Below are 12087 nucleotides of genomic sequence, written 5' to 3' on the forward strand. Positions count from 1 at the left end.
CAACAAATAGGAACTCAGGAATTGCAGACTTTAAAATTCATTTTCAGGTTTCTTTAATCCTAACTGAAAATCATGTGTTCTGTTTTATCACATCATTTTAGGTAAGGCCTTTAAAAGTTTTGTTTTTGAAGTTTTTTAAATAAAACTAAAACATTACTTTTTACAGTGAGGTCAATAGTCTACGTAGGTGGTAACCTACTAAGAATGGTACAGATGGTCCCAGACTTAAGATAGTTTAACTTAGGACTTTTGGACTTTCGGTGGTGCAAAAATGGTATGCATTTTGAATTTTGATCTATTCTTGGGCTAGAGTATGTGGTGTGATACTTTCTCATGATGCTGGGGAGCAGCAGAGAGCCACAGCTCCCAGTTAGCCATGTGATCACATGAGTAAACAACTGACATGCTACAGTGTATCCATTGTGTTAGATGATTTCACTCAACTGTAGGCTAATGCAAGTACCCTGAACACAACTAAGGTACGTTAGGCAAAACTATAATGTTCAGGAAAGTTAGGTGTATTATTACATGCATTTTGACTTATATTTTCAACTTACAATGCATTTATGAGGACATAATCCCATCGTAAGTCAAGGAGTATCTGTATTTGTGCTCTTGAGGGTACATTTTCAATAAATAATATATTCTTAGTATAGATTGGAATAAATGTACTGTATAAACTAGAATTAATGCTATATATAAATTTTGTCCTCCTCACAAATTTGTTAATATTTTTCACAAATTTTTTCACAAAATAAAGGTCTGGCAAATTAACGAAAACAATAAATCATGCCTAACTTACATGATACCTATGCTATATGCCCTATATAATTATTGTCCATACATTTTCTGATGCTTCTCATGAGAAGGAATATTGTAGATGTCTTTCAGGAACATAATTTTACTTTAAGATTTACTGAGTAGATATCACTAAAATTAACATGTGTATAATACTGAATATGAAACGTGCATGAAATTTTAACATAAAAAGATTTCAAAAAAACTTAAACACTTGCTGTGGAGCATAGTAAGTAACTTTGTGTTACATTCCTCACACCCCTTAGGCATATGGCTGATGAGATAGTTCTGGAAAAGGATGAGAAGTACAACACTGTATGTTCAATAAAATTTAAAAGTGGGGAAAGGTTACTACTTTGAAAATAAGTAATTTATAATAATTCATAGCCTAATCCCATTACTTCCCAGCGTTTAAGCGACTAGTCTAAATTTAGAATTTAAATCCTAAATTTTCTGTTGTACCCTAACTTCTGGGTTATTCAGCTATACCTCTGTGGACACTTACATGTGACTTTAAAGTCTATAATTACTCCTTATAAGTATATACAAGTAGTTTTGTATAATATACTCACAGATAGTTATATATATAGATATATATTATATATGATAGCTTTACAAAATATATCTATCTCTTCTGTGTATGTGTATATATTATCTGTGTGTATATATATATATATAATATCATATAGTACAGTACAGTATATGTTATAATATAGTAGTAGTGTAGTATTTGCTGCTTTTCTAAAAAAATATCTGGTAACACTTTCCCAAACCACAAACAAAAACTCGGACTCAATCTCTCTAACAATCTGACTTGATCATATATCATAAGATACAACAGGGCAAAATTGTCAGCAATTCCTCAAGTGAACACATTGGTAGCTAAGTTCACCACAATGGCAATATTCGATTTTAGTAGATTTTATTTTTAAACATTTCTAGTAATCTCAAGAGCTTCAATTAGTGATATATATTAAGTCAGAGTAAGACAACATGGTTTCTTTGGAAACCAAACAATAAGTCTATTTCTAGCTAAGGGGAAGTTAGGAATAAAATAACCTTATCAGCTCTTACACTACTCTCCTTGGGCTGGGCATCAAGGCTGGAAGGATATGAGAGAATGTAGCAAACTGATAAAGTAAGCTCAGGTTTTCCTTACAGCTAGCAACCCATGCGCGCTAGGTTACTGCCCAGGCACAGTCATTTCTCAACCTCAGTACCACCACCATTTCGGGTTGAATCATTTTGCGGGGGAGGTGGGGTACGAGGTGGTTAGGGTATTGTCTGATGTACTGTATGTAGGATGTTTACCAGCAACCCTGGCCTCTCCTTATTCGGTGCCACTCTCACCCCTCAGGTTGTGACAACCAAAAGTAGCTCTAGAGACTGCCAAATGTCCACTGGCAAGGTCAGAAGGAGGCAGAACTGATGCAGCAGAACTGGATTTGGGTAAATGGTAAAGAAGTTCTAAAAAGTATTTAGTATTAACATTTATTATTAAGGACTTCCTGGCCCCGATACAGTAAGAATAAATGAAAATAAACAAATAGAAAAAGGACTCATTTAAAGTTTTAATTAACATTTTTATTAATCCAGAAAAGAGAATATTTAGAATTCAAATTAAGGAGAGTTTACCTGGTTGACTGCATTTGCCTTGTAGTTTCTGGATCCTCAAACATCTTCACAATTGGTTCTGTTTCAGCCTGAAGCTGTTTCAGCTGTGCGACAACTGTGGTTCTTTTTTCTCTCAAAGCTAATTAAAAATGCAAAGGAGTACTACAATGTTAAACTATACTGCTTCTCATGAAAATGTCTCTGGAAATTTTTCATTTAATTTAAATTGTGCACATATGTATTTACCCCTAATACATTCATATGCCAGTAAAAATCAACTCAGTAACTCCCCCAGGTCATATTTCTTCTTTCTAGCACTGCAAAGGCATGTAAAGAAAGAGGGAATCCTCTTCTTTAAGAGAAACTGGGGAATATACAAATACAGTCTGGGGTAAAGGAGAGAGGGAAAGGAGGGAGGCCTGTTAAGGAAACAATGATCTAATTCTACATTTCAGAGACTTCATTCCCAGTGTTTTTATATTTGTTCTCAATGAATTCTCTTAGGTGAGTACTATCCCAGAGTTTCTGATCAGAGGTTCAGAGGAGTTTGCACATTTTTACTACAGGTTTTCAACTAAGTTAAATGGAATTTAAATCCAGTCAATAATCTCTTTTCACTATAATGTAGTTCTGTAAGTTCTCAAACCCAATTCTGTTGTTTCTTTCTACTGCCTCATAATCAGAGAATATTCACACATAACCTACCTTGCTTGCATGTTTTAAAGTTTCAATAAGATAGTTTACTTTATCATCACGAACTAAAATTTAAAAAGCTAATATTATTACAGGTAACTGTGATATAAGTCAAAAGATGATTATGCTTAATGTAATAATTCTCCATTATTTATCACAAAGTATACACTAGAACAGTGTTTCTCAAACACAGAAGGGGAACTGTGATTTAATTTTGAGAAATGTCAATTTAAACAAAGTAAATTGTATTTCCCTACTGAAAGAGTTCTTTGAATCTCTTAAAATACTATGTGCGTAGAAGAAATGATATAGTATTTTCCAAACTTATAGGACCACCTTTTATTTTTTTAAGGAACATCTATTACCACAGAAAACAAGAATTTGGAAAACACTATACCACACCAAAGTTGTTCTCCAATTTGAGTGTTGGGCCTCAGCCAACAGTTTCTGATTAAGTAAGATCTGGGGTACAGCCTGAGAATTTGCATTTCTAACAAGCTCTCCCAGGTGAACTGGTGATGCTGGAACTGAGGATCATACTTTCGAAGAGCATGGCTGTATACCCAGGTGCTTCAAAATGAAAAATAAATCTCTACAGCACACAAGAGGGTAACTGAAAAAGTTAGCAAGCCAAAAAACTGCCACATACTCAGATAATTCTAACGTAACAATCTGATTCATAAGCATAACTTTGATGATATATACTATAAACTGAAGGTATGTGAAGACCATGTTTTAAAGTAATTTCACACCTTTTACAGTGAAACAATAACATGCTTTAGAAAGCCTATAACTTTAATATCATCTTCATCCAAAAAACTTTTAAATCATTCAAATAATTATTAAGACTTTTGGCTAAAGCTCTTCTACCAATCACAACATTTTAATACACACATCCTCAGTTCACAAAACAAGCTTCAGTTCTGATGACAAAACTTACCATGAGGAATATCATCGGAATAAAGGTTTTTGTATACATCCATAGCAAAGTCTACCATGTTGGTATCACTAAGAAGATCCAATTTCCCTTGTAATAATTCTTTTTCATTATATATCTGCAAGAGAAAATTATTTTCTAATAAATATACTGAAGTTCCCCAAAACAAACTGAAATACTATTTTTTAAAATAAAATACTTCATACTATTAATTCACCTTTTTGTAAGAAGGCAAACAGTCAACCTACAGAGACATAGAATATTTTGTTTACATAATAATTTTAATATGAAGGCAACTACACACTGCAATGCCATTCTCACCTACTTCTGATTTATTATCTTACTTTAATGTGACCCTACAATCCACCTTTTATCCTTCCTAGAACAAGACTGTGCATAAATAACCACACCAACTCCTCTGGTAAACACACATAGTTGTCTCCTCTCCACATCCAGGTAATTAGAAATCAACTCATAAATTTTTTTACCATTTTAGTATCTCTACATGCACATGACCCCTACCTAGCCTCTCCTTTACCCCCACATATTTCCTCATTAAACAGTTACAATTCTTTACAATGCCTCCCCGTCCACACGACTAAAATATAAGTAGAACCCATTCTCTTAGTCAACCATGTCATATCAGATTTTTGCTTTGTAAAGAGTTCAAGAAATATAATTTAACCCATAGTACAGGGAACAAATAAGCAAACTCACATAAACATGAAGTGTATTGAGCAATATTTAAGAATTCTATACAACAGTATTCAGGGAGCTAGTAACTGAAAGGAAGGAAATTTTTAATTAGCTGGTCATCAACATAAGCCTTCAACAAAAGAAAAGGTTTTTGTACTTAAGTTTGCCAACGAAAAAAATTCAGGAAGATTCCACATTTGTGAAAAGAACACACAAAGGTGGTCAAATGGTATGGCCACGAAATCAAAACCGAATCTTCTAAACTACATAAAGAACTCCAACAAAATAGTTAAGACAATCCAAATGAAAACGGCTAAAAGACTTTAATAGGCATGTGACAAGAGTTTAACCAAATGGCCAACACATATCCAAAAAGGTTCTAGACCTCATTAATCATAAAGGAAATGCAAATTAAAATCACACTAAAAACTGAAAACTATTGACATTTCCATTATTGGTGTAGATAGATACAGAGTAACTGAACATTCATTCTGCTGGAAGGAGTACAACCACTTTGGAAAGCTGTTTTAATCTTCTAAAGTTAAACATATATTTTGATTCAGCAATTCTGCTGCTAGGTACCCAAGAGGTAAAGAGTAAATATTTTTGACTTTGTAAGCCAAGAAGCAAAAAATCAAGGATAGTATATACATAAGTACCATAAGAAACAAATATCTACACTTTTCTTTTTGAAATATAGATCTACTAATGAGAACAATGAAATTCTTTTTGAGCAGGAATTATTTTACTTCATTGGGGCACAAAATTTGTGTTCTATAATTGAAAATGTCTGCCAACATTCGTTTGTTAAAATTTATTTTTAGCTTACAGACCACACAAAATAGGCACAGAGTGCTGTATTTGGTTCAGGGGCTATAGTTTCCCAACCTCTAGTCTATTAACCTCTTGAAAATGCCTACTTTTTAACAGATTAAAAATTTTCTTCTGGCATCTCTTCCTGTGACCCTCCACAAATCCTACACCCCATACTGGTGATTCTCTAAAAATTCAACCCTTAAAATTCCTTTATCCTGCAAATTACAACTTTCATCCAATACCTCATCTCTTAAGACTTCCAACTTAAATTCATGCCCTCTTCCACCATTATCATTAAAATGCTTCATCTCATCATACCCTCTGCTTTTCCAATTTTTTTTATCACCCTTTTTGGCTGTAACTTTCTACATAAATTTGGCTATCGTTTTTAGCTATTTCAAAGATTTTCTCTTTAGCAGAATCACTGATTCCATTAATTTTCTTCTAATACAATTCAATGTCAATCTCTAGCTCTGGGAAAATAGTCACCTATTTTTTTTTATGTTTGGCTGTTTCAAAACTAGGCAAGATATAGTTAACACCATTTGTGTTTTTCTGTTAATCGACAATCTTTTATTAATCTTTAAGTATTTATCTGCAAGCCTACCTCCAAACATTTCTACCCCACCCCAGTAACCTTCCACTGTCCTCTTTCTGAGAATGACCGTCATTAGTACTATAAATGTATAATTTCCAATCTCAGTTGAGCCCTCCACACTTACCAATCCTTGTACTTGTCTTTGGTTGGTTTCCTCAAGTCACCATTTCCAGTCTTTACCTCACTCCTGTAAACCTGCTATTGGTTCTCTCTCTTCCCTCTCATATAGAATGGCCTAGCCTCCTAGTAGAAAACATTTGGGAGTATTTACTCTGTCCCAGAAAGCTAAGTGCTTTATATTCATCATCTCATGTAAACTCCACGAGGTTGGAGGCAGTACCAACATTTTATGCAGGAGAAAAAGCCTAGTGAAGATGAGAAAGAAAATGCCCTCAAGTACACAGAGGTATCAAATGACAGAGCCAGGATCCTAATCCTAGTAGGAATCCAGCGCCTAGGTTCCTAAACACTACCTTGCCTTCCACATCACAAGAGAATAAAGAACAGGACACATGAATATGTATTTATTTACTCATTTATTAATCTTTAAAAGCCTTTATGCCAGACGCAAATTTTATGTGCTGAGAACACAGCAAAGAACAAAACAAAGTTCCTGCTCTCATGGAGCTTATATTCTACAATAAAGTATAAATATATCTAATTGTTGCCCTCATGTATCATGATCACTGACTCTCCTAACCACGCAGCCTTCAAAACTCAAAACCTCTCTTCCTCAAAGTCCTTTTGCTCACTGAATAGTCTCCTCAATTTTAACAGCACTCTGCCAGCACTTCTCTGACTTAATTTTTGCCTTATAATTGTAGGCATGTATCTTCTCTAAAGAATAAGTTTTTAGGAGTGAGATATCTGGGTTTTATCATGGATTTATCACAAGCCTATTGGAGCCCTATACCTAGTAATTGTTAAGTAAATATTCCAGCATGTCTGCCTTCCCCTTGGTGTATTATGGCCATTTTACCACCATTCTTTCCAAGGAGGTCTTGGGTATAGTTATTCTCCTATGATTCTCAGCTGTCATTCATAGTTTTGGTCTTGCCCTATGAAGCACTAATTTACACTTACATATTCCTCCTTGTATCTGTCTTGAAAAACGAAAGTGTAAATAACACATTACAAAAAATATGAAGTTTGGTTAGTTTAGAAGCATTCTACAATAGCTGGTAACGGATTTCATAATATTGTATTTCTCTATTCCTTGATCTGTGGTGAATTACCCTTATCCAGATAAGAAAACAGAAGGCGACCTGGCTATTATATTCAAGCTCTAAAACATAGGTGTAAGCACATCTTATGTAAAGAAAAACCAAGGCAAAAACAACATATCCTTTCAAAATAAAGTTTTGTATTGGTAAGACATCCTTGAACATTTATTGAAAATGACCTTTGCTGTTCCCTAACATCAACGACTTGAGTTGTCTATACGTTTAGAAAAGGATGTATGAATTTATCTAATAAACCGTAACCGCCAGGAAGACTTGAAAAGTTATCTGAACAACTTAATGTTTATTTGTAGGGCTTTTTTGTTCTATAGCTGTTGGGAACATAAAATCTATTCCCCAAATCTACTGGGTATCCTAAGCAGACCTATGTTGTAATCTGCTTCCAGAATAGAATTCATTTATCATTCCTGACCAATATTCTATTCTCTTCATTACAGTAATAGTACTTTATTCTAATTATTAAAATGCACCAAATTTCCCAATAAACTCAAACTATAACTTAAGCTCAATATTTCAAAACTCTTAGGACTGAGATGAGACATTTTTAAAACGAGGTACCAGAACCACATAGTACTTGTTAAAGATAGCTCAAATAGCTAAATGAACGTTAACGACCAATTCAATATATATATACAACTGGAAAACAACTTTTAGGTTAAAATTTTGTTGGGTTGTTTTGCTTTATTTTCCGGGAGGGATGGGAGTCCCCGTCACCATCCGACAAAACATGTTACGCTTATAGGAAGTGGCCACTTATCGAAAGACCAGGAAAACACAATGCAAAGAACTCACGACTTTATGGAAATTAAAAGTGCTACATATTTCAATTAAGTGTAAGAAAATTATTCCAAACCATCCGGCAGCCCAAGCACACCCTTCCCACAGTTTCAGAAAGAACGATAAAAATCTCTAAACCTCCCAATTTGCTTTTAGAAGCCGGCCTGAAGCAAGGTTCAAGCATGACCACAGCGAAGCCAACAGCGAGGAGTCAACTTCCTAAAGGAACTGACGCGGGAGTCCCTTGGGCACTGGCACCTCCAAAAGTGAAGCTTAGACCGCATTCTCCCGTGTTTCACCTGTCACCTCACCCCTCCTCAGGGCCAAATTCCGCGGTACCAACCGACTCCTATGACTCTAAGCTACCAGTAGGTCCCTCCTGTCCAACCCAGGACCAAACTCGCGGCTGCTCACACGTGTCAGGCCGCGGGATACCGCCACGGCCTTTCGGCCTTGCCCCGCATCGCACGCGCTCCCACAACTTCCTCGCGTTCAAAGCCCCGCTCACCTCCTTTACGGAGAGAAACTCAAGCAACGGAAAGACTAAATGCCGATCCAAAAAGTGCGCGATGCGAGTAGTCAAGTCGTACTCGGCCATCTTGTCAAGGAAAAGGAGAGTCTTTGCTCACTAAAACTTTATTGATAGCGCCGACAAAGGGACAGACAGGCCCCGTAGCGCATGCGCAGTGGTTGAACTCGTCCAAGGAAAGGGGCGGGGTTCAGGCCGTAGTGCTCGGACAACAGTGGCGCACGCGCGGGACCTCTCAGACGCTGGACTGCTCTGGAACTGAGCCGTGTGGTGGGCACATTTCTTGTTTGCAGGTTTGTCGGTGTCGTGAGATCCGTTCCGTAAATAAACATTGAAAACTCAGATTGATTGCTGATGCAATGTCGATTGCATTGGGATACGGCAGAGGACAAGATAATGAAGCCCGTGCGCTCCGGGAAGTTACATGCAAGGAGAAATAAGCGCTTTCATTTGGCATTCAGTAATAATTTTGTAAATATTTGTTAAATTGTTTCTAGACAGTAAATAAGTAAAATAATTTCAGATTATAGCAAGAGCCATAACTTAGTTTGGGGTGGTCGGGTTGGGCCTTTTGAATGAGGGTAGTTAGAGAAAAATTAGATGGGAATTAGATGGGTAACAATTTAGCTGAGAGTTGTAGTAAGAGAAGAAGGTGACCAAAATTAGAGCCTAGGTGAAAACATGCCTGGTGGAAGGTACAGCAAAAACAAAGGCCCTGAAACAGGAAAGGACTTGGTGTATTTCAAAAAACAATATTCTGTGTGACTGGAAAGTGAGGTTAAAGACTTGAGAAGGGTCCTATAATGATTAAGGTAATGTGGATTTTATAATAAATGCCCTGAAATCTCCTTTGCTAGTTCCTTCTCATCTGTCAGGCCTATTCATTTTGGAATGCCTTGAGGTCTTGGACCTCCTCTCTATCAGGCCAATGCCTTAAGTGATATTGTTCAACTTAATGACTTTAAATGGATTCTACATGTTGACAGCTCCCAAATTATAGCCCCAACACAGACTATCAGTTAACTGCAGATTCAAATATATCCAATTGCCTACCCAACATCTCAACATTATCATATCCAAAAACAGACTCTCACGTGTAACTTGTCAAAACCTGTCCTTTTGCACTCTTCTTCAGCTCAGTGAATACCATCTTCATCTGTCCAATTGCTCAGACCCAAAACCTTGGAGTCATGCTTGCCTTTTCTCTTTCTCTTACACTCTACATTGAATCCACAACAAATCCTTTGGTTTTAATCTTTAAAGCATATTCAGATCCAATCAGTTCTAACTATCTCCAAAGTTAATCCCTAGTCCAAACCATCTTCATCTCTTGCTTTGATTTTTGGAATAGCCACTTCACTAATCACCTTGCTTTCTCTCCGTGTGGTCTATTCTATATTCAGCAGCCAGAGTGACTTTTAAAAGTCAAATTATGCTCAAAACCCTCCGGGCCTTCTTATCTCACTCAGAGTAAAAGTTATGTCTTATAATGGCATAAAAAGCCCTAGATCTTCTAGATCCATTATCTCTCTGACTTCATCTTCTCCATCTCTTTTTCTTTCTCACTCTCCTCCCAGCACTAAGCGACTACTAATCTGCTTTCCTTCTGTGTAGATTTCCCTACTCAAGACTCTCATGTGAATGAAGTCATATAATATGTGGCCTTCTGTGTCTGATTTTTTTCACTTAATATTTTCAAGTTTCATCCAAGTTGTAGCATGTATCAGTACTTAATTTCTTTTTATGACGAAATAGTATTCCATTTTATGGATATACCACATATCATTTACACATTCATCCTCATGAACATTTGAGTTCTTTCTACATTTTGGCTGATATAAATAATGTTGCTATAAACATTCGTGTACATGTTTGTATGTGGGTATATGTTTTCAGTTATCTTGGGTTTATACCCAGAGATGGAATTGCTGGGTTATATAGTAACTCTGTGTTTAATTGCTTAAGAAACTGCCAGACTGTGCTACAATTTTGCAAGATGTTACCCACTAGATGAAACTATGTAAAGGGTACACAGAGTCTCCCTTTATTGTTTCTTACAACTTGCATATGAATCTACTATCTTAGAATAAAAGCTTAATTTTTAAAAAATGATTCCTTTGGACTTAAGAAACTGGATACCTATAGTGACTAATACATGGGGGAGAATGGCAAAGTAATTTGTATGGATGCTAAAATCAGAAATTCTATTTGAGGCAGAATAAGATCCCTGTTAAATATCTAAGTGATGATGTCTAATATGCAAGTGGTAATACTATTCTGAATCAGTTGATATGGTTGTTAATCACTTATCGTGCATGTAACCTTGTACTATATATTTTCAAGGACTTGGGAGTATGACGTGATCTCTGCCACTATGCCATTTACAGTATTCTTGGGAAAGCAAGTCAAAATTCCCATGAAGCAGAAAATATAGACTCCTAAATTGTGGGGGATAGCCACTAAGAGCTGAGAAATGAGAGTTATAATCTGAGTTTCCTGGAAGCCCAGAAACTAAAGTTGAAATAGAATATAGATAGGAAAAGAGAAAGTTAAAGAAATAGCAAGAACTGTGGCTTCTAGCAAAAATGAACTTCGACAGCAAAAGTGAGACCTCCGCTGAAAAGGAAGTGAGAATCTTTAAGAAGCAGAGAGAAATAACATGCAATTTAATTTGACAAACATTTAAAATTTTTAGCATATGAAAAGTACTAAGCTAGGTGTTAATGGGAATATATAATCAGAGCTAGTTACTGGCCACAGAAGCTTTCTAATAAGTGACAATTATTCATTCACTTATTCAATGCAAATTGAATACTGACAACATTCCAGGCACTGTTCTAGGTCCTGGGAATTCAGTAGTAAAGAAAACAAAACACCTCTCTAAAGAAGCTTATATTCAAGTGGAAGAAGACAAATAAAAAACATATTAACAAATATATACAAAATCCAGTTAATAGATTACTAAAATAATTCAAGCAAGAGATGATGGTGGCTTAGACCAGAGAGGTAGCAGTAAAAGATTTGTGGACAGTAGTGAAATTCTAAATGTATTTTGAATGCAGAGCTAGCAAAATTTGCTAATAGCTTAGATGAGGAAGAGAAAGGTCAAAGATGATTCTGAGATCTAGAGGAACAGAGAGGCCATTTGCTAAGAAGAGGAAGGGTATGATAGAGGCATATTTTAGAGAGACGAGACATCAAGTTTAGTTCTGGATGTTATATTTGGAATGCCTGTTAGACATCTAAGTGGAAATATTGATTAGGCAGTGGTACATATAAATCTGGAATTCAGGAGATGGGTAAGAGCTACAAAGAGAAAATTAGATCTTGTCCGTGTATTAATGGAATTTACACCCGTGGGACTAGATGAGATCAGAGGGTGAGAGTG

The 12087-nt window shown here is 35.9% G+C and overlaps 1 protein-coding gene across 1 annotated transcript in view; it reads right to left on the reverse strand.

The window, feature by feature from the left end:
• Window positions 1–8862, reverse strand: part of EIF3E (eukaryotic translation initiation factor 3 subunit E) — a 45015-nt gene extending 36153 nt beyond the window's left edge. The window contains exons 1-3 of the mRNA XM_011369458.2: window positions 8679–8862; window positions 4046–4160; window positions 2434–2551 (exon numbers count right to left, since the gene is read on the reverse strand). Coding sequence (XP_011367760.1) covers window positions 2434–2551; window positions 4046–4160; window positions 8679–8768 — 323 coding nt within the window. The 5' untranslated portion in view covers window positions 8769–8862. The remainder of the gene's footprint in view (window positions 1–2433; window positions 2552–4045; window positions 4161–8678) is intronic.
• Between the last annotated feature and the right edge of the window lie 3225 nt (window positions 8863–12087).

The sequence above is a fragment of the Pteropus vampyrus genome, unplaced genomic scaffold, assembly GCF_000151845.1.
Source record: "Pteropus vampyrus isolate Shadow unplaced genomic scaffold, Pvam_2.0 Scaffold149, whole genome shotgun sequence".
Classification (NCBI taxonomy): Eukaryota; Metazoa; Chordata; class Mammalia; order Chiroptera; family Pteropodidae; genus Pteropus; species Pteropus vampyrus.